We start from the raw sequence: 23,960 nt of genomic DNA, 5'->3' as shown, positions 1-23,960 counted from the left end.
TTATTTTCTCTTTGTGAAGCATTCCATAATTTATCTAGTTTCAACAACTTCTTAAAATTCTCAATCAGATTCTTCAGGCCCTAAATTTTTTAGTTTTGTTTGTCTAAAAAAGACAAGATATTTGTGTCTTGACTTATCTCTTTCCTGACGGCTTGCTCTACATTCTCTTGTAGGTTTTCATTTTTTAGTTTTAATTTCATCTTTCTAACTGTTCAAATAGTTATTTTAAATCACTGCTATATTAATGACAAAAATAAAACAACATCCTGCTTATTATGTACAATACTTATTGCACATCAGAATGAAAGTATAGTGAGAAAGTAAAGTTTGCAGAATTCCATTTTTAATACCAAGGTTCTACAGAATAAAACCTATTCTGAGAAAGAGAGAGGGGATGGTAGAGGGAGGGGGAGAGAGAGAGAACTGTTTAACCATGAAATGTATATAAAAAGGTTATGATTCCTTTGCTAAGCCTAATGGAAGTGGTTTGTATTCGCCAAACAGCTTTGTTTTTGGTTTTTTAGGAAGGTTGTATTGTGTCACAGCTGTAACCTATTTTCTGCTTGGACCATTGAATGGCTGCATAACCATGACAAAAAAAATCATATTTTGGTTGCTTTTTTAATAAAATAAAAATAAGAGAATTGATTTGGTAGGGAAACAATGTCATGTCCTTGGCTGGATTCTTCAAAGTCAGGACTTGTGAATCCAGGGCACACAATATCATAGACAAGATAATTTTTTTCTTTGTTTACTTAAGTGTGGCCAGTTTTATCTATAATAGAAATAAAGTAAATTTTTCCTCCATTATAATAGTAAGTCCAGTACATAAAAATAAAACCATACGTACATATATATATATATAATTAAAGACAATGTGAAATGCTTATCATAATTGCAGAACAAAAACAAGTCAATCCTGATCATCTCATATGCCAGTAATAACAAAATATGGGAAGTCTATTTGTTTAAGAATTACATTCATTATTATATACTCTTTTTAATCAAACCATAGAGGTTATTCAATAAAGCCATGCAGATTATTCAATATGTCCAAGAAGTTCCTGTAAAACTCCTTCCCTGCAATTAAAATTTTGCTACAGTTTTGAAAGTCAAGTGGAATTTGGTTCCTAAGAAATAATTTCATTATTGAAGTTTTTATTCCGGGTAAAAAGGTTACACTGGACACTCTCTTTTTTCAGGTGCAAACCCATGGCTGATTTGAATGGGCACAAATACAGTGTTGAGAAGTGGTTGGACATGATGTGAATGGGCACATAAATGATAATGCATGGGGCAAATAATTTCATAAGTAATCTTGACCCACCTCTTAAAGCAACAACTATTGATTGGAAGAAACATTATTTTGCTTCAATGTTAAAGGCAAGCTGTACAGTGGACCAAAGAAGATCCAAGTGCAAACAACCGTTGCTGATTCAATTGAGCAGTCTCAAATTAAATTTATTCATAAAGAAGTAGCTGAACTTAATATAATGTGGTCAATGCATGATCATATTAAAAAAGAGTATGAAACAATTTTGAGCAATTTCTGTGGATAAATTATTGGATGGGGAAAGGAACAGCATGTTGGAGCTTGCCATGCTTTAATAGCACTACTTCTAAATGCAGTGTCCTGTACAAGTGTTGTTTTCTGATGAATGTACAATTTATCATAGTTCATGAGCCAGGAATGTAATTTTCTGGGTTAAGGAAAATCTTCATTTTATACACCAGTTACAAAAGAATTCATCACATGTGAGGATACAGGCCAGGCTGACATTGTGATACTTGTTTGGACCATATATTTTTTGACGAATGAAGAGAGAAAGATGACTTATTTGCAAATGATGGAAAGATGATTAATACCTCAACTCCAAGAGAAGAGTATCATCATGGAACATATTTGAATACAAAAAGATACACAATTTCCAAGCCACTGGTTTGAATGTGGTTCACATGCATTATTTAAATTGCACTGAATATCTAAAGCCCAATCTTACCACTCCCAACAACTCTTGTGAAGATAAATCAAGACATACATATCTCAACACTAATAATGCAACAAATAAAAACTGTCATAATGTGAATGAAGTCTTTTGAACCATAACCTCAGAGATGCTTCATAACATGTCATGGAGGATGTAGACACATAGCTTTGTATGATGGTTCACACAAAGATACAATGGATAAAAATTTATAAGCACAAATGATATAAATGTTCAAAATATGTACTAAGCCCATGTTATATATTTGTCTAGGGATTTACTCACTATAGAGTTCTCACTGCTTAATACTTATTCTAAAAATGATTACAGATATAAATTTAAATATAAAAGTTTTTGCTATAGCTAATTTTTTGCTACTGCCAAACACCCTTCATTCCATATCAATTTACTAGATGCTTTTGACTGGTCAAAGCATTAAATTCCTGCACATTCCAAACCTAAATCCTTCTTTAAAAGAAAAGTTATAACCCTTTTGACATTAATTATCTACTGCTTTAATTATAAATGTAATCAATGCTTTTGCTTTAACAAAAAGAAGAATTTCAGTTTATGAAAAACTTAATACCTTGCTTTGTAAAGAAGTTGGCACTTTTCTGATACTACCCATTGCGCATTATCATTTCTACTGAAAATTTATGTACTACATATACTTGGCACAGTAAAGAGTTTTTGTATACTTTGGTGATATTCTTTTCTGTTCAAAACCAGCTAAGCATATTAACCTATAGTACAGCTATTAAATTTTTGTTTTCATGAATACTGTATCTTGTTTTTGTAATTCATGTAAGAAATATTTTTACTGAGTATTGAGTGAAGAACATTGTTAATTAATTAAAAGTTAAAGGTTTTGCATACAAGGTGAGGTACAAGTTGAGATCAGTAAAAAAACATTTGTCTGGTTAAAAAAAAAATGAAGATATTTTAAATAGTAAAATCCTTTTTAAAATATCCTGTGTATCAGGCAAAGCAAATTAAAGAACCATTCAGACTAAAACTAATATTTAACAGATATTTATTGGAGCATGACTTTTCATTCATTGTATTTCAGAAGCATTTAACGTATATTATCACGTTAGACAATGAAATGACTCTTTATTTCAGACACTTACAATTAAGTAACTACTGAGACAATATATAAGCTGTTTCAAAAGTCTGTTTTTAAATTGTTTAAAGCTCTAATAGTCTGTAAATATTATACTACTTATATATAAGCACTAAAATGACCAAGATAAAACTCAACTAAGAAGGCCTGCAACACAGACAATAACAATTTTGTTGTACATAATAATAAAAATTACATGAAAAAACTCACTAAATTAGTTGATTTCTTTTTTAATTTTAACAAAACATTATTACAGTATTTATCATCTTTATTTTAATATACAATTATATTTTAATTTAACCCCCAACAAGTAATCTAACGAACAATTTTTTTAACTGTATTTTAAGTCCTAAATTTCACTTACACAACTGCTACTGGTTTGCTGCAACAGTGTTTATTGGTACAAATGCAATTAACTCCATATACTGTATTTCATTAACTCAAAACTCTTTCAGTAGTTTTATAATGTATAAGGTACACTTTTATAATAACAAGTAATCCAATCTTGTAACCAATCAGCCAGTAAGAAATTTTACAGTAAATTTATCTTATCCCTACCACAAAACTTAATTCTAATCAAGAAAAATTCAGCAACAGAAAGATAGTTCCTCTCCATAACATAATTATTTTGAAAAATAACGTCAATGCTCAGGATTAATGAACTAATTGGGGGATGCTGATGCCCGTTGTGAAAGTCCATTAAATCAGAAATTAAATCAAGTCGAACATTTCTACTGCTTAAGAAAGCATATGATCAAATTACAGCCTTTTTCAACTTTTAACATGCAATACAATACTACAGCAACTTAAAAAATATATAAAATAAAAACCAGTAATTTAAAAAATAAAAATCACTTAGTAGTATTTACTTGGTTGTCTTTTAGTACAACATAAACCCATATCAAAAGTATAAGACGATAGAACTAGGAGCAGAAATCAACACTGTACAATTTGTTTTAATCACATAAACACAACCAAATCTCACTAACAATACTGCAATTGTCACTAACACACAAAAATTATAATTCTCAAATTATATCATAAAAATTTTTAGAAAAACTAAAAACAAACCCAGAAAGTAAAACAAAAATGTATTTGTATTATTGACGTGGTGACTAATCTCAAGTAAAAAACAGGAGTGATGTTTATTTACATTAAGTACCTTAAATCACCAGCCTCCATGGCATGAGTGGTAGCATGTCGGCCTTTCATCTGGAGGTCCCACGTTTGAATCCTAGTCAGGCATGGCATTTGCACACGCTACATTTGTCATTCATCTTATCTTCTGAAGCAATACATAATGGTGGTCCTGGAGGTTAAAAAAAGTTTCTTAAATCACGTGAAGTTTTCATAATATTATTGAAAAATTTATTCCTCTAATGCATCAATAAATGAAATTATCGTATCCACAGGCTCTTGAACTTTTGAAAGTTTAGGTTTGTTTTATTAGTTCATTCTCACATGAATCATCAGAATCATTGTCATTCTTGGAAACAACTTCATCAACTATCTCTTCATCATTCAGAATCTGGAACCCAGGATACCACTTTCTATTTCTTCCAACCATTCCCGCACATCATCTTCGGTTATTGCAACTCCTTTTATCTGGAAAATTTTGTGAAGGTTTTCAGCTTCATTGAGATAATTTTTCAATTTGTGTTCAACATTCATACAAGGCTGTGAACAGTTTACCCCAGGCATACACCAAGGCTGTCTTTTTCAGTGAATTACACGCATCATTTAGATTAAAATTTTCCAACTTCATCGAATAAATTTTAATATTTTGAGGCATTTTTTCCTCATTTAACTGCAATTAAAACCTCCTCTTCCTCTTCCAACACTGTGAGAACCTCATCTAAATATTTTCACTGGTAGTCTTTTACATGCAACTATTACCCCATGGTCCATATTGAAATTCCCTGGTCTGAATTAGTGATGTAACATTAGGTGGCTAAAACAAGCACTTAATGTTACCGTCATGTCTTACAAGCTACTTGGGAAGAGGATGTGCAGGTGTATTATCGAAAATTAAAATAGCTTTCACATTTTCAGCTGGTATTTTTAGGACATCTTTTCGCAACAGACAAACAGCAATAATAGACTTATGAAAAAACCAATTTTCAAAATGCTTAAATTAAACCATCCTGGTTGACTGCCAATGTGTAAGGAAAATCACCAGTTCGATACCACTATATATAATGAAAAATATTCCCGTCAGGCCATAAGAGACAAAAAATGATAATGGTTTCTAATGCATATGTTTAACCTCAAATAATAAATAAAAAAAAATATGAGTTCACTGGCCCTAATACACCGGTCTAATAATAAAGCATGCATCATTCATGTGCCATAATTATCACCGGCAATAGACACTGAAACTTTGTTTTTTCTTATCAACTGTAATTTTTATTAATGCTAATCTCTAAAATATATTAAGTAATATACCAGAGTAATAACAATAAAAAATAATTTTTAAAATTATTAAATAAATACAATGACAATAATAAAAAATAATTTGACCACTTTTAAACTAAAATAATTACAATGCCTATAGAGTAATATAATAATAAAATAAGAAACAACTGAAATGAAATTATTATAAATTTAAACACTACAACAATAAAAACTAAGAAAAATGTAATATAATATAAAATTGTTTTTAGTTTATTTTATAATAATGTTTTAGAGAACAATTTCAAGATTATATTTTTGTATTCCAAATTTTAGAGTTAATTTTAGTAATATTTGCTTAAACAAATATCACTGCACTGTATTGACACAAATTTTACATTACTTTAGGCCAGCCTGTCCTTGAACTTTCACAATATCGGCAAAAACAATGTGTACAATGTCATCTAATTCTCCGATTTTGTTTATTTCTTTCTGAAGTGGGTTCCGAGATGTGTTTCTTGACTTGCCATTTAGCTTGAATATCTTTTTCTTCAATTGGCTTTCTGTATTTGTCCACGTTGAGCATCTGCAAAACTAGCTGTTCCCTGAATGTTGTAATATGAATTTTTGCTGGGAAAATGATTATAAATGTGCCAAGCATTCACAACTGACATGTTCAATAATAACTCAAACGCACCTTTGTGGTACCAACTGATAGTTCGTCGCAATGGTGAAACGTAACAAGATAATGGTGTAACAGGTCGGAAAGATCTTTACCTTGTTGTAATCTACTATTGCTGCAGTCTACTTACTAGTAGCCCCAACCTCGTTTTTCTATGTAAACCCTTTCCAATGTGTGTTTACTGCTATGAAAGAAAACTCTTTTATTTTTCCATTTTCCAATGACAATACCTCTTTTATTCTGCACCCCTGTTACTTCTCCTTTTGTAATATTTTTTTGTATTGCCTCAGATCGCAAATATTTTCTGTTTCACCTGAGTGTGCCCACTGAATGGATATTTTTCTGTAACAATTAAGTTGCAAGTGGAACAGATGTATAAAAGTTGTCAGTCACTATTACTATTCCCGAAGATATATATTTATTGGCAAGTTCAAGCACAACTCTTTCAGCCAGTCCAGATGAATTGTGGTCAGATTTTCCAAAATATACAGACGCCTTGAGGGTGAACCTGCAGTATTAAAAAAGTTTGAACATCTTCAACCACATTTGTGACTTTTGTTAGAACATATTGTCTGAAGAATAATTTCACCCCAAATGGAATCATCAATTTGTCTACAGCAACAAACTCAACAGGTTCGTATTCTTCATGAAATCTTTCTTGAATCTCATAATCAGATTTCTAACTTTATATAATCTATCATCATTAGCTGTTTCATTGTTGGTGAAATGAACAAATTTCAAAAACATCTGAAACAGATTACAGTTCATAATTTTAGGCTCAAAACAATTATAAAGAACTGATGTATCCCAGTAATCAGAAATTTTGATATATTTTACTACCACATATGTATTATTATAACAAAAAATTTCCAAATTATAGCAAAAAAATAACAAAATATGTAAATTTTATTAGAAATTGTGTCAAACACTGACGCAATGATAAGAACGTTTTCTTCTATTTTGAAACATGAGATTTGTAGCATGATTGTTTCAATAACAATCATGTTTAAAATTTTATCATCTAAAAATCTTTTATAAATCTCAATATTATCAAAGCTTCTTTATTTTGCAGGTATGAATCATGATAATTATATGTTTCTTGATCTTTGAATTTAACATGAAGAGGTAATTTGGCCTCATCAACTTCATGCCTCTCATCTGTTGTTTCTAATTTTCTTGTACTGTTTCTCTTTCAGTCTCAGACTGGTTGAAACCAAATTATCATTGTCGGATAAAGTGTCTGAAATATTGTCAGGCTCATACTCAAACTAAGATATGGAAAATATGCCTCCTTCATCATTGCAATAAAGTATGCCATGAAGTTCTTCATCAGTTTTATCTTTTTTTTTTATCAGTTCATCTTTTGTTTTAAACTATGAGATTTTTAATCTGCTACAACTAGGCTGACCATCTATAATGAAATTAAAACTAATTAACAAGTGTGAAAATAGAAAAAAGCAAAGAACTGTTAATTCGGCCTTGAAAAAACAAAGAAGAGTCAATACCCAGTAACCAAAAAATTAACCTAATTTGAAAATAAAACTGATAATGAAATACAGCTATAAATATATAACGAAATGTGTTGATCTAATAATAGTGCCTTATTTTCACTCGTAACTAAAGGTAATATAATGTAGCATACATAACATATAAAAAACCTACTAGTAAAACAATAATTAACTATAAAACTTACGAAAACATTTAGAACAATCGAACTACAGAATACAACATAGAACTAACCATGACATATGGAGAGACTGGAGATAATTATACAGAAAAATAAGCGATACAGAATGGCTAAAGTCTGCAACAACATTCATTCTCCGAATTTCCGGAAGAAAAAGTTGATAAAAATTTAATGAGCTTTTCTTTTGATTTTTAATACCTGAAACAATCCGCTTTTTAATTCCATATTCTTCGCATAAACTTGAAATACTAGTTCTAGCCTCTAATTTTCTTAGCAACTCCAGTTTCTGTCCAGTGGACAAATTAACATGTTCCCTTTTCACACCCATACCACTAGACTTATCGATAAGACATTTTAGCAATTAGGCTAAGATCTAAGAAGCAACTTAACAAAATTATTAATTAAAAAAAGTAATAACGATAAATTTTAATCTAAGCAAACTAAACTTTTAAATACAGTATAAGAAACTAGCTCCTAAATTATGTGATCAGAATTCTAACAAAAACTAAAATAACCAACCTGACGTTAAACAACAAATAAACATGACAGACACAAACACTACTCTAGAAGAAGCATTCAACAGTCTGTATATCATGGGCATGGCATTGATGAAATAAGCATGGGCAGTTTGGAATCACACCAACATGAAAAATGCTAATTATCATAAATATTAGTTAATACTTTATCTGAACTAACTAACACTTTATCTGAAATTCTTTTTTTCTAAATTGTGTGTAAAACGAAAACTTGTTTTACATAAAAAGTAAATGCCAAATATTTGAAAGAATTTTAAAGCTCTTTTATTTACATAAATTATAATTTTATATTAACTATATAATAATATTTTATTTTATATAAAGCTAGTCCATTAAATTGAAAATCCGTTATGTCAGAGTTCGTTAAATCAAGTATTGACTGTTTATTCTATAAAGTTATCTTCATACTATATAATATGAAGAATATATAGTACTATAACAGTAATACAAAAAAGCCCTTTACAGATCTTCTAAAAAAAAATTATAATTTATCTGCAATATTGAACTTAACTGTCAACCATGAAAATTAAATTTTGAATACATCATTAATATTGACTGAATACAGAAAGTATAAATTCATTCCACTTCTACACACCTGACAGAATGCATCATACTGCTTTTTACGACTCCAAGTATCTAATGATAACATCTCCTGACCAAATTTAATCTGAATGTTAGGTGGCTCATCCTCCTGCAAGAATAAAAATGAATTATAACACATTAAAAAAAAAAAAATTAAAAATTTCAACAACAAAATTTCAGCTCTAAGAAGAACAGAACAAAAATTTTCAAAAAATAACATGATTTGCTTACTTAATAACATGCAAGTTATTTTTACTTAACTAATTATTCTAGAACATGTCCGTCCCAACCTTCAAAAGTAAAAATTTACATCACATAAAAGTACATAATGTTGGTTATGATAATTTACTCCATTTAAAACAATAACAGAATTGAAATTAAATCAAAAAAAGTTTCTTCAAAAAAGATACAGTATTATTCACCACATATTTTTTGAACAGACCTGTAGAGAACCATGTAAATATCACCACTATTTTCTTCTTTTTTTTTCATTTCCCAGGAGAATTTAGCTGCAATGTTTAGGATACAAATTTCCATTCAATACTTTACACAAACTGAAAACACCAATCAAATTAACTGAACTAGTTGATAGAAACTGAATTTTTTTACTTAAAAATATTAACTTCATAAACAACAATTTATTGAATTTATATATTGAATCTATCAGTAAAAAAAAAAATAAAATACAACACAACCGACTTCATTAACACATGGAACTTGTAATAAACCATTTTGGCATGACAAACCACCGTTTACTTAAAAACCATTACATGTAAACATTATCCTTTTCTATATGCCCATCCCCTTTACATAGATTATTCCATTCAAATTTTCCTTCGTCAAAAGCAGCATTTTTCATAAATGATCCACTGAAAGCGCCTTCAGAATCCATTGACAATGGACTGAAAGTGGCTCCATTTATCACTCTGATTTTTTTAAACAGAGAGAATATATTGCCCTAGAATCAAATCAAGTGGTAGGGAAAATATTTTAAACTATACATTACACCTCAAAATGAACCAAAAATTACAAACTTAAAAGGCAATTTCAAATTTGGGAATTTTATCTGAGAAGAAAAGATGACAATAATCCTATTAGTGTTTTTTTTTGTTTACTTTGACACTATCTAGCAATTCAAAAGATTATTGTTATCAACAGAAAAAATCATTTTTTCATATATTACACCTTCGTTTCAATGAAAACTGCTTTACAACATAATGTCTGAATGAATAATCATCGGTCACTAATAAACAATTCTCACACGAAGTATAATCCAACAGTAATACAAAAAGCATGGTCTAGAACACTACACAAAACCCATTAACCTTTTTAGGTCTTTGAATAAATTCAGTAGATAAAGCAACACAAATTGAAAAGCATGCGAGTTAGTTTACTTCAGTATTTTACTATTCTGTAGTAAAATAAAGCAATGATAAATTTTCAAACCTACCTTATTGCCAAGAAAAAACAAAGCAAACCATTATATGTAAGGATTATAGATTACTGCATAGAAACTATACTTTCAAATTGTTAATAGTTTTAAAATAAACAATAAAGAGAGAGCTTCATTACTCTATAAAACCTGATACTTTATGTGGTTAATGAAATGTTGGAAAGCTGTAATTATAGAAATCATGATAATAAAATCATATTTAAACAACAGTTACAATTACCTCAACGTAACGTAATATATCCCGAAAGGTAGAACGTTGTGTCTTTCGATCTTTCTTGGCACGATACTTGTGAGAGTCAGTAGCAAGTGCTCTCAATTTAACTATAAGTGCATCTGTTGCTTCCCATTCATAATCTTCATCAAACAATCTGCCCTGTTCTAACATAAGTGTTATTGCTTCACCAGCAGCCATCCTTACTTCTAAATGACTTGAATCTAGTAAACCAGAAAGTTGTGATACACATCTGTAACTCATAAAAAAAACCAGAAGTAAAGCTTTTTTTTTTAAATAACATAAAACAGCAGCATTACTATTGTGATGTAAAGTGTAAATGAAGGATCATCAGTCATCATAAGAACTTTAAGGTACTCAGATAGATTTTTAAACCAAAATTTCAAACTCAATATCTTTTATGACTATATATAAATAAATATATAAGAATTATACATAAACATAAAATGTATAAATAAATACAATATTATTTATTATGATAAATTACATTACACAAAATAGTAAGTTTCATTATTTGAAGTAAAGAAGAGAAAAATTACACTGATAAACATAATTTTTTCCTAACATGCAATACATGATTTTAATCTGTTTCTTGATGCTGAAAACGAATATGAACTCAGAATCATTCTATCGCCCACCATTTTTGAAAAATTTTTAAATTTTAATTAAATAATTTTTTTTCATTTTTCAACATATAGTTGGCATTATAAGCTCCTATAATTTATTTTGTTAGCTCATTTTTTATTGTTTAACTTTGTTAACATAATTTTTACTATAAATATATAATAAAAGACAAAGAATTAAATCATATAATAGTAACATATTATGACATCATATCTAATACTGAAGAGCAAGTCTTCATAGACAAGATTAATCATGTCTGTGCAGCTCAAAACATGTAGCTGAAAACACAGCTATGTTGTTTGTATTAAGTACTGCAATTAGGAATGAATTAATTTAGTTCAGTATTATTGCTGTATTAAGTTTGTTAACAGTGCAGTGTATAATGCCTGGAAATTGTGTAAATAATGTGGATGTCTTTTGTTATGTATGTGGTGAGTTTACCATAAAATCAAATAGAAAAAACATTACACCTTTATTAAAAAAGCATACCATTTATACTTTCAGTGTAAAATTGGTGATCTGGATAAGATGTGGGCTCCTTATGAGGAGCCCACTTAAAAAAAAAAAAAAAAATTTGTGCATACTATATGTAGTATGCAATAATTTTTCTGTATATTTAAGAGGGTGGCTGAAAGGTACATTGAAAGCTTTGCCATTTGGTGTACCTATGGTTTGGTGTGAACCAAAGGATCATGTAACTGACTTTTGTTTAACAAGTGTGTCTGGAATTTCTAAAAAATCTAAACATAATGTAAAATATCCTTCATTGCAATCTACAATCAGGCCTGTACCTCACAGTGAGATTATTCCAGTTCATGAGCCACCTGTGAATGTATGTTTCGAAAGCAGCAATGAATAATCAGGCAGTAGCGAAGAAGACAACAATGATTTCGATTTTCAATTATCTTCCAATAAGCCACATCTCATATCACAAGGTGATTTAAATGACTTGGTTAGGGATTTAAATTTATCAAAAAATCAAGCTGAACTGTTAGAATCAAGACTGCAAGGTTGGAACTTACTTAAAAAAATAAAAAATTTCAGACTTTCGACGTTGACAAAAAGAACTTTTTAAGTACTTTATTAATGAAAATAATTTGGTTTACTGCACAAATATTGATGACCTTATGTTGAACTTAGGACAAGTTCATAAACCTGAGGACTTGTGCATTTTCATAGATTCATCCAAGTATAGTTTAAAAGTAGTTCTACTACACAACAGTAACAAATATCCTTCCATAAAAATCGCTTATGGTGTTAATCTGGGAGACATACGATGTGATGAAAGATGTTCTTGAAAAAATAAATTATAAAAAACATAGGTGGAACATATGTGGTGATTTTAAAGTTATAGCTATTTTGTTAGGCATGCAGTTAGGCTAAACTAAGTACATGTGTTTTCTTTGCGAACGGGTCAGCCGAGCTAGGGATAAACATTATGTTACCAAAGAGTGGAAGAAATGAGACAACTTAACTTCAAATGGGAAAAATATTATTCATGAGCCCTTCGTTGAACCCAAAAAAATATTTTTACTCCCTCTCCATAACAAGCTAGAACTAATGAAAATTTTGTAAAAGCAATGAAAAAGGATAGTCCTGGATTTCTGTAAATCAGGCAGAAATTTCCAAATGTAAGTAAAGGGAAAATTAAAGGAGGAATATTTGTTGGTCGTGAAATAAGAGAGCTGGTCAAAGACTATGTATTTTAACTCAATGTTAAATAATGTAGAAAGTGCAGCATGGGCTTCATTTAAAGATGTTTGTAAAAATTTTCTCAGCAAACAAAAATCAGATTACCAAAATATTGCCAATTACCACAATATTGTTATCAACTTCTTACTTCATACAGAGCTCTAGGATATAATATGTCTTTGAAAATACATTTCCTCCACTCACATCTGGATTCTTTCCCGGACAACCTCGTAAACTTAAGTGACAAACACGGTTAATGTTTCCACAAAGACATTTCAGTGATGGACAACTGCTACAAAAGGAAATTGAATATAAACATGCTAGCCAATTACTGTTGGGTATTAATTCGGGATGTGCCTGAGGCTATTTATGAAAGAAAAGCATCAGCGAAATCATTCTAACACAGATATGGTCATGCAAAATTAAAAATTTTTGGTTTTTAGCTACCTATTAACCATTAATTTTTTTTTAAGCATAATTTATTTAAAACTAAGGGTGACAGAAAATTTGTATTTACAGATCTGTAATATATGCAAAAAAGCAATTCAAGAAATGGTATCATACTTAGAAAAACATTAGAAAAATTATTTTTTGTCTATCATTGTTATAAAACCATATTTAAACACCAGTTACAACTACCTCAACATAACATAATAAATCTCGAAAGGTAGAATGTTGCCTTTCAATTTTTCTTTGCACCATACTTGCAAGTCAAGTAGATTTTTCTTAATTTTGGCACTTAAATCTGACAAAGTAATTTGCCATAAACATCATGAAGCCTCACACTGTGCAATTCTTTCTTCTGAGAATTCATCAAGATCAAAGTTTATGTTGCGAAAATAGCAATCTCTGAATAGAAAGATGAAATTCTAAGAGTTATTGACTCAATTAAGTGAAAAAGTGATTCAGAATTTTATCAAAAGAATTCGAGTCAAATCCATGATGGAGGACATTCATCAGATATTCTATTTCATATTTAATAGCAAAGTTAAAGTTTTCAAATAATGAAATATCTTTGCCAACTAATAAATATATATTTTTTTAAATGTTCTGCAATTAAATCCTGTGTTAATTTTAGGACACCTATATATTAAAAATATCACAATATTAAAATAACTACATACAGAAATCCAAAGTTTATTAATATTCAATTTGTAAATGGCTGATTGGGTGACAAAATCCATAGTATTAAACAAATGCATGAAGTTTAAAACATTTTATTTTCAGATTCTACTGAACAGAACTGTTGAAATCCCCAATTGATTCATAAAATATTTCAGAAGTCTCCATACCTAAGATAGTTTTATTTGAAGCCTAAAGCAGCTGTGTTCCATGTACATGCAGTTTGTAACATTCTTAGATTGCCAATGGAAACACAACCTAAAGTAGTCATATGTTAAAATGATGAAGCCATTGTGATAAACTTAATGACACAAAACAATAGGTTTAAAGTGACAGTACATCATTTTCTGGAATTTTTTACTTACGTATGACTGCATAAGCAAAATGGCCTCTGTAAATCAAAAAATACAAGAAGTTTATCAAAATGCAAACCTCTTGAACCTGTGATAATTTGATACTAAAAGATATGTACCAAAAGAGTAACAAACTTTAAAATGCAGTTACGGTCTGTTTAAATTTAAGCAAATTTACCACATAACCTTTTAAATTCAACTGCTTAAATAAGATTGCAGTTCGTATTACTCAACCTACACCACTAAATAAAATGACAGTTACTTAATTATCTTTTTAAAATACAATACAATATTCATTCATAACTGCTACCAAAAATAGAGATATTACACTTGTAAGTGAAGTGATTCATTAGCTATCAAATACTGACATCACCTTTCTTATGTACAGAATAATACTATAAATTTAACATCAAATTGGAACACTGTCTCCCTCTATGAATCATGAAACCTTGCCATTGGTGAGGGGATTTAGTGCTAAGTGATACAGAATAGCTGGACCAAAGGAGCAACCTTATCGGAGAGGTATCTGTTGAGAGCCAGAATCAGGAATTATTCTTGAAAGGGGGCAGGCAGCTCTTTCAGTAGTTGTTAAGGGCGTAGGCCAGAAGGACTTAAACAGGCATATCAACATCACTCAATCTTCTGAGTACTGCGCAGCTGAAAGCATTGGAAAACTATAGATGATTTTTTTCCAAGAAAATGTAGCTCTCTGCATTTTCATATAAAAATGATGGAGGCGCCCTCCTTGGTAAAATATTCCGGAGGTAAACTAATCCCCGTTCAGTTCTCTGGGTGGGGACTACTAAGGAAGGGGGAGTCAACGAAAAATTAAAAAATAACATTCTACGAGTCAGAGCATGGAATGTTAGAATTCTAAAAAAGGTTGGTAGGTTAGAAAATTTAAAGAGGGAAATGGATTGGATAAATGTAGATGTAGTAGGAATTAGCGAGGTTTGGTGGGAAGTGGAAAACAACTTTTGGTCAGGTGATTTTAGAATAATTAACTCGGCTTCAAATAATGGGCAGGCAGGAGTAGGTTTCCTAATGAACAAGAAAATAGGGAAGAGAGTAGAGTATTTCAAAATGCATAGCAATAGAAACATTGTAATAAGGATAAAATCGAAACCTAAGCCGACGATGATTCTTAACGTCTATATGCCTTAAAATATCCAAGATGATGATGAGGTAGAGTGTCTATACAAAGAAATTGACAAAGCAATTAAGCACATAAAAGGGGATGAAAATTTAATAATAGTTGGTGATTGAAATGCAAGCATCAACAATGGCAAGGAAGGAAATATAATGGGTGAAATATAGTGAGCTGGGCAAAAGGAATGAAAGAGGGGACCGACTTATAGAATTTTACACTAAGTATAATTTAGTAATTGCCAACATTCAGTTTAAAAATCATAGAAGAATATACACGTGGAAAAATCCAGATGATACTGCAAGGTATCAGAAAGATTATATCATGGTTAAGCAAAGATTTAGAAATCAACTCAGACTACAAAACTTACCCTGGAGCAGACATTGATAGCGACCATAATTTAGTGTTAATGAAATGATTAGGGTTTAAAAACCTGAAGAAAAGGTGTCAGATGAATCGGTGGAATTTGGGGAAGCTAGAGGAAGAGGAGGTAAAGAAGATTTTTGAGGAGGCCTCGACATCGCAAGAGGTCTGAGTAAGAAGATAAGGTAGAAAATGCAACAAAACAAGAATGGAAGAATATTAAAAGGAGAAATTCTTAAATCAGCAGAAGCAAACTTAGGCGAACAAAGAGAACTGGCAGAAAACCTTGGATTTCAGACGATATATTGCACCTGATGGATGAACGTATAAAATATAAGAATGCTACTGATGAAGAAAGTAAAAGGAACTATTGACAATTAAGAAATACTATAAACAGGAGTGCAAACTAGCAAAAGAAGAGTGGATTAAAGAAAAGTGTTCAGAAGTGGAAAGAGAAATGAACATTGGTAAAATAGATAGAGGAAAGTTAAGGAAAATTTTGGGTTACATAAATTAAAATCTAATATGTGTTAAACAAAGATGGTACACCGATATATAATACGAAAGGCACACTCGAGTCAAAGGTGGGTGAATATACTGAAGAGTTCGAATAGGTGGGTGGAATATATTGAAGAGTTATACGAAGGAAATGAATTAGAAAATGGTTTTATAGAGGAGAAAGAAGAGGAAGTCAAACAGGAAAGCAAGAGGAGAAGCAATACTGAGATCTGAATTTAAGAGAGTATTGAATAATTTGAATGGCAGAAAGGCTCCTGGGATACACAGGATACCTGCAGAATTACTGCGCAGTGCAGGTGAGAAAGCAATTGATAGATTATACAAACTGGTGTGTAATATTTACGAAAAAGGGGAAGTTCCATCAGACTTCAAAAAGGGTGTTAGTCATGATACCAAAGAAAGCAGAAGCAGATAAATGTGAAGAATACAGAACAATTTGCTTAAGCACTCATGCATCAGATATCGTAACTAGAATTCTGTACAAAATAATTGAGAGGAGAGTGGAACAAGTGTTAGGAGAAGACCAATTTGGTTTCAGAAAAAGTATAGGGACAAGGGAAGCAATTTTAGCGCTCAGATTAATAGTAGAAGGAAGATTAAAGAAAAGCAAACCAACATACGTGGCATTTATAGACTAGAATAGGCAATCAATAACGTAGACTGGAATAAAATGTTCAGAATTTTAAAAAATAGGGTTCAAATAGAGATAGAAGAAAAATTGCTAACATTTACAGGAATCAAACAGCAACAGTAATAAATGAAAATAAACAAGAACAAAATGAAAGTAATGAAATGCAATAGAAATAATGAAGATGGACCACTGAATGTAAAAATAGGATGGGAAAAGATTACGGAGGTAGAAGAATTTTGTAATTTGGGAAGAATTACTAAAGATGGATGAAGCAGGAACAATATAAAATGCCAAATAGCACAGGTGAAATGAGCCTTCAGTCAGAAATCTTAATTTAAACATCAGGAAAAGATTTTTGAAAGTATATGTTTGGAGCGTAGCTTTAGATGGAAATGAAACTTGGACGATCGGAGTACCTGAGAAGAAAAGATTAGAAGCTTTTGAAATTTGGTGCTATAGGAGAATGTTAAAAATCAGATGAGTGGATAAAGTGACAAATGAAGAGGTGTTTCGGCAAATAGATGAAGAAAGAACCATTTGGAAACATATAGTTAAAAGAAGAAACAGACTTATATTAAGGCATCCTGGAATAGTCGCTTTAATATTGGAGGGATAGGTAAAAGGAAAAAAATTATGCAGGCAGGCAACGTTTGGAGTATGTAAAACAAATTTTTACGCATGTAGGATGTAGGGGGTATACCGAAATCAAACAACTACCACTAGATAGGGGATCTTGGAGAGCTGCATCAAACCAATCAAATGTCTGAGGACAAAAAAAAGAACACTACACAAAACAAGTGTTTAATAAGATATCTATTAATTTCCTGAATAACATCACTTCATTAAATATCAATACGGCATCACTGTAACCATCAGCACAGTTACTAGTACTCATGCTTGAAAGTACTGTACTAACATCACTGACTTCCATAAAACTAATACAAAACTTACTACATGGGTTAGGTAGATAATTTAAGTATATTGTATATCATGTCAACATGTATCAACTCAACCACATAAAAACATTTTCTTGATATGCCCAACAAATAACTTATTAAACTAGATGTTGATAAACTGCTAATATTCTCTTTACACTAACTGTCAACAAATTACTTTTTCTTAATATTTCATATGGCTTCTGACTTATTAAGAAGGAATATTGTCATTTAGGTTTTCCTAGTCTCCTTAACTGAAATAGATTTTTCATAATTCTTTTATGAAGATTTTTTAGCTTGATAGACCAAGAACTATTATAATGAATTACTTTATGAACACAAAGAAATTTATAATTTCCTTAAATCTGTAGAGTATATTTTTTTAACTATATTTCAACAAGTAATGCATTTTGCATTTCTTAAATGGAATTATCACAAGAATAATAGGTTAATTAATTAGAAATACGATGAATAATAAATATCATTTAAGACATTGAAATCAACATTACACCAATCTCTCCTAGAAAGAGCACAGAAAAATATAGAATATTTAAATCTTCTTATCTTCGCAATTCTTCAAAACTATTTATTATTTTTCAATGTTTTCCAAGACTCATATAATCCTGATTTCAATAAAATGCCCCAATAACTGAAAATGTTTGTTTTAACTACCTGGTAAAATACAGCTGACTTTTTTTAAGTTACAACATTCTCAATTAGGCTAATACCTGGTTACAGTATAGGTAGAAATGAAAATTATATAAGGACCAAAAGCGATATTTAATTTTGTATCTATTTAATACTCTAACTCTATTTAATAGAGTTATTAATCGTAAAATTACCATGGCAAGTAAAAAGATAAAATAAGGTAACATTAAAATTTACAATATATGGTTTAACTGGTCAATAAAGCCATTAAAAAATTCCTCTGTCTTTAAAAGACTAACACAACAGTTTTTATATCTTCAAACACCCAGCTGCAACTTCAAAAACCATTCCAATCGACCTATCATTCATGTGCAATAAACGTTTATGGGAAACTTATCTTAAAAAAAAAATAGTGTCTAACTGGAAATAATTGTTTTGCAACAAATAGACTCTACACCACAAGATAAATTTTCAAAAATCTCAGTTGTTGACTGAATGTTCCAGTGTAATGGAAAACTTGTATCACAGACTTCTTAAATTAAAAACTTAAAAGGCTGTTAATAAATAACAATGTATTTTTAAAATCAAAAAATAACTAATCTCTAATCACAAAAAATGATAGTAAGAACTGTTGATATTAGGAATCAGATCTGTCCAGATTTTTTTTAACTCACGGTAATGAAGCATTTCCATTAATATCGATAATAGTAAGCAAAAGACTCCAGGCAGACAATGCTGCAGCATGTAATGCAGCAACTTCTGGTAAAATATTAGGTACAGAACCATCTCCTTTAGGATATGAAGATGCAAACACTTGCTGTAATGTTCTCATTGTTTCTACCAACGTGTCTGTATTGCCAAGATAACTTAGCACTCCCAAAGCCCAACAACACTGAAAAACAAAAGAAACTACTACTAAAAAAATTCAAAAAAATCACCTACCTAAATACACAGATAAATGATAAAATAAGTATTTTGAAGAAATTTTATGAAATATATTACACTAAATAAATATATTAGAAATATTATTAAAACACAAACCATAGAATTTTTTGTAAATAATTTAAAAATTATATGTAGCAGTAAAAATTAGTCACTTGATATATGTTAGTGACCACACCACTTGAGGCATTTTGCCATAACTTTTCTTTTGTTTTAAGGTGCAAATATTTATCTTCCTCTTAAAGCAGGCTAATATTTTCTGTCTATAAATATTTTGAACATTTTTCTTCAAGTGGCACAAGATTAACAGATCTAAATCTGTAATTGTCACTAATAATTATGTCATATTTAAATTGTAGTCCAATTTATATAACAGTAAGCACATTGTCTTTAGTTTAGACATTGACTTCTACTACAGTAAATCTTATGTTTGACTTCCAGTACCTACTATTGGAGCACTCTACTGTCAAATGAGCAAGAAGGAACAAATTCCAGCTCAAGTAACTAGGCCAGACAAGTCTTCCTCAGAGTTCCAAAACTCTTCAAATCAAAATTCCCACTGACAGTATGTCTCTCAGGAAAAAATTCATGAAGCATAATTCCTTGGCTATTACAGAAACGCACAAGCACTGTCTAGCTTGGTACCATGCCAGAAAACTGCAGTTTCATCAATTGGTTAACAATAATTACCACTTAATTCCGTTCATACAATTTTTGGACAAAGCTACTTTTACCTGTAATTTCATAAACACACAGTACTCACATCGGTGGTCTGAAGAAAATCCACATGCTATAGAGAGGCAATTTCCAGCAATGATTTTTAATGAATGTATGGAGTGGCATGATCGACAACCAATTAATAGGCCCTTTCAGACTAAAACAACCTGTCACAGGAAGAAATTAACTGGGATTTTTAAACAATGAATTTCTTACAGTGCATGAAAATTTCTCATTGGTGAAACAAATTGAAATGTACTATCAACTTCATTGAGAATCAACACATTTTACCAAAGTAAGAAAATTCTTAGATGAAAAATTTACTGATAAATTGATTTTAATATAGAGGGCCGATAAATTGACAACACCTCAGGTGTTGAGGTGGTCAATTTTACAGCCCAGCCGTTACTCCTAAGATTACTGTTTATGGGGATGGATGAAATGTGAGGTTAACAAGCAAAATGTAGACACATGTGATTAATTGATTGCTCCTATTTTCAATCCTCCTGCCCTCATCAAGGAATGCAACGATACCGTTAGGTTGAGGACAGAAAATGCAAGGAAACAAGTTAAAAAAATGCATAATATCAACGGTGTAATTTTCAATCATTTATTGTAAATTAATACAGTATAAAAGAGTGAGTTTTTTTTTAAAGTAAATTAAAGTGTTTTAATTTTTCAAAGGTCTAATTTTATTTTACTAAAAACAGTTGTTTTCAATTTTTACAAATTCATAACATTTTTCTTTTAACTTTTGTTCTATTTTGTTTTAATAAAAAATTGTAATTTTTTCATAGATTACATCAATTTTTTCAGAATGATATTTTTGTGTAAGTTTTGATAATAAAATTTACACATTTATTAGCCACTTAATATTTATTGTACTTTAAAAGTAAAAAAAAAAAATTTTTGGTACCAAATTTTTCTTTTTTACGATGGCTATCATGAATACTTCAGGAGAAACAGTTTCAGTTTTATTAGATTTTTCAGGTCAAAAAACATAACAAATCACGTTTATCCCTAATACAATGCCATAAAAATTTCAGTATGACTTTTTCACCAAGGGAACTGAAATCCAGGTGAAATTTTTTCATATCTCAAGCTCTAGAATCAGTTTCCAATTATTTCCCTTTCCTCATTAATCACCCTGAATGTAGTTTGCATAGATATTTAAATATTATTTCACTTTCAATCAATATCTGACGGTAATCTTAAAAAAAGATGTACATACAGAGATATCTAATTTTCACCCACAGTGATTAAGTTCTGTGTAATCTTAAGTAGTAATAAAATGTAACTTTCAATGCAATGCAAAGTAATGTGTCATTTGTTGTATGTTATTTATCATACATACAAGTATATATGTTACATATCAGTTATCTTATATCACGATATATTTTGCATTTTTTTTAATGGCAATATATTTAATTTATTTAAATATATATATTGAATATATTTATATTCAATCCTCTTCTGCCCTGGTAATCAACCACTATCAAGATTCTAAATGAACCAAATTAGCACAATTTTGCTATAATTTTTTCTTGAATAAATTATATACTTTATAATAAATTATCAGTATTTTACTGAATGCAAAATAAAATTGAATATGTTTGCAGATATAATTTAACATTATAAATTAATTAAATTATTAATTTGGGAAAACCCATAACAAGTAAATAATTACCTTTGCCCTGGCTAATGGTGACATGGAATTGTCATTGGTGATAAACAACAGAAGTGGAATTAAATCTTGACATATCTGATCAGTCATCTCACAGGAACCAAGTTGTACACAGAGCAAAGGTGCTAACTGAGCAGCACTAGCCTGTTCTGCACCACGACCCTTCTTCAGACACCGTTCAATACCATCGCATAATGTTAGCCGTCTAGAAATCCACATAAGATTCAAAGTATATTATTGTAACTTTATATGTAATGACTGAATAAAATCATTACAAAAATATTTAATTTAAAAAATATATAGTTCAGTTATAAGAAAAGATAAATACCAGTAACAGCAAAATATTCACACAAAATAAATCAAATGATAGCAACAACTGAGAGAAAGCAAGTTATTTAATTTAGATACTATTTTTCATCAACATTATTTATCAGTGAATCAACAATACATTCTAACTCTATTCATGTTTATTTAAAAATGAAACTGGAGCTTAACTATGTCCTCTTAACTGTCGAATTGGGATCCTTTCAATGGCATCATCAGCTCAGGGAAACAGCTAGAAATCCCATAGACATGTCTCATGAGCAAGGAGGGTGGAAAAATCTGAGCATCTGTGTGCCTGACCAAGACATACTGGATTAGATATGAACAGGCTAAAAGTGGCAATGATATTATTGCCACTTTTGTGATTCCCATAATTCTGATCTCTTCCACCAAACTTCATTACAAAGACAACACAGACCTTCCAGATAGATTCCAATGTTTGTTTGAGTTAGAGTTTCTGTTATGTATTCATGATACAACATATCTCCACAGTAATAAAAAAAAAACAAAAAAAAACAGGTCGCATCACTCTTACTTACATTCTTATTTATCATCTTTCTTCTGCCTTAGGAATGACAGTGACTTCCAGTGCGAGCTTTGATTTCTGGATGTTGGCATAACCCAAGCCTCATCACCAGTTATAGTCCTCTGAACTGTCAAAATGAATCGTTCTGTTTAAGCAAATGCTACATTGACAGAAATTTTGCAGCCAGTCTGTGCATGCCCAAATCTTTTATAAAAGTTATGTGAACAATACATTGCTAATCCCAATGCATTTTCAACTAGTCATTCTGATCGAAGTTTAGCCATTTAGTAAATGGTAACCCACTCTTTAATTTCTATAATCTCTGCGTATATCTTTATTCCCACAGATAGTTTCATTATAGTCAAAGATAATTCTATTCCCCACAGCCTACTTAAATCTTGTGAATTGTTTTGTTTTGTACCAAGCTTTCAGTAAACTTGAAGTAATATTGGTTATCATATTCCGTAATTATGTACATAAGGAAAATGCCACAAGCAACTGCTATACACACTATAACTGACGGACAAGTGATTCACTTTATAAGGTCTAAAAGTAAATACACATGCACAATTGGCTCTAGTGATATGTTCTCCCAGCTCACATTCAAATAATATTGGTACAAAAAAAAAATATGGTGTACTTTTTTAACAAATTTCATAAAGAAAATGGAAATGATTTCTGAAGAATCAGTATGTTGTTGAATTTAAAAACAAAATAAAAATCTGAGGGCACCACATGACTTCCTTGCACACCTATTAAATTACATATACACTTCTTTTTTTCTTTTTTTTAAAATAAAAGTACATACAATTTTATTTCATTAATAACTTCTGATATTTTTTTCATCACAGTTATAATAATTACTAATAAATCAATATATTTAAATTTAAAAAAAAAGTTAAACAAGGAGATGAAGTCGGATTCAAATCAATGCGCTTCCCCTTAATCCAAATACTTCATTAATTAAAATTTTATTTGGCTATAACTCTGGAACCAATGAAAATAAGTACCACTTATGATATATCATTGAAATGCTCTCAATGAGGGCTTATCACTGCAATT

General features: G+C 30.2%; 1 protein-coding gene across 2 annotated transcripts in view; it reads right to left on the bottom strand.

Annotated features, from left to right (window-relative positions):
* Ifrd1 (Interferon-related developmental regulator 1) overlaps positions 1–23,960 on the bottom strand; it is a 67,650-nt gene that overhangs the window by 25,232 nt on the left and 18,458 nt on the right. The window contains exons 4-8 of one of the 2 annotated variants that reach the window (XM_075374330.1): positions 22,052–22,253; positions 19,380–19,597; positions 10,660–10,903; positions 9,000–9,095; positions 3,361–6,928 (exon numbers count right to left, since the gene is read on the bottom strand). In XM_075374330.1, coding sequence (XP_075230445.1) covers positions 6,794–6,928; positions 9,000–9,095; positions 10,660–10,903; positions 19,380–19,597; positions 22,052–22,253 — 895 coding nt within the window. In that variant the 3' untranslated portion in view covers positions 3,361–6,793. Of the gene's footprint in view, positions 1–3,360; positions 6,929–8,999; positions 9,096–10,659; positions 10,904–19,379; positions 19,598–22,051; positions 22,254–23,960 lie in introns of those variants that run through there. The other variant, XM_075374328.1, reaches the window with a different exon arrangement.

The sequence above is a fragment of the Lycorma delicatula genome, chromosome 1 (assembly GCF_047948215.1).
Source record: "Lycorma delicatula isolate Av1 chromosome 1, ASM4794821v1, whole genome shotgun sequence".
In the NCBI taxonomy this organism is placed as follows: domain Eukaryota; kingdom Metazoa; phylum Arthropoda; class Insecta; order Hemiptera; family Fulgoridae; genus Lycorma; species Lycorma delicatula.
This window is presented reverse-complemented; position numbering and strand designations above follow the sequence as displayed.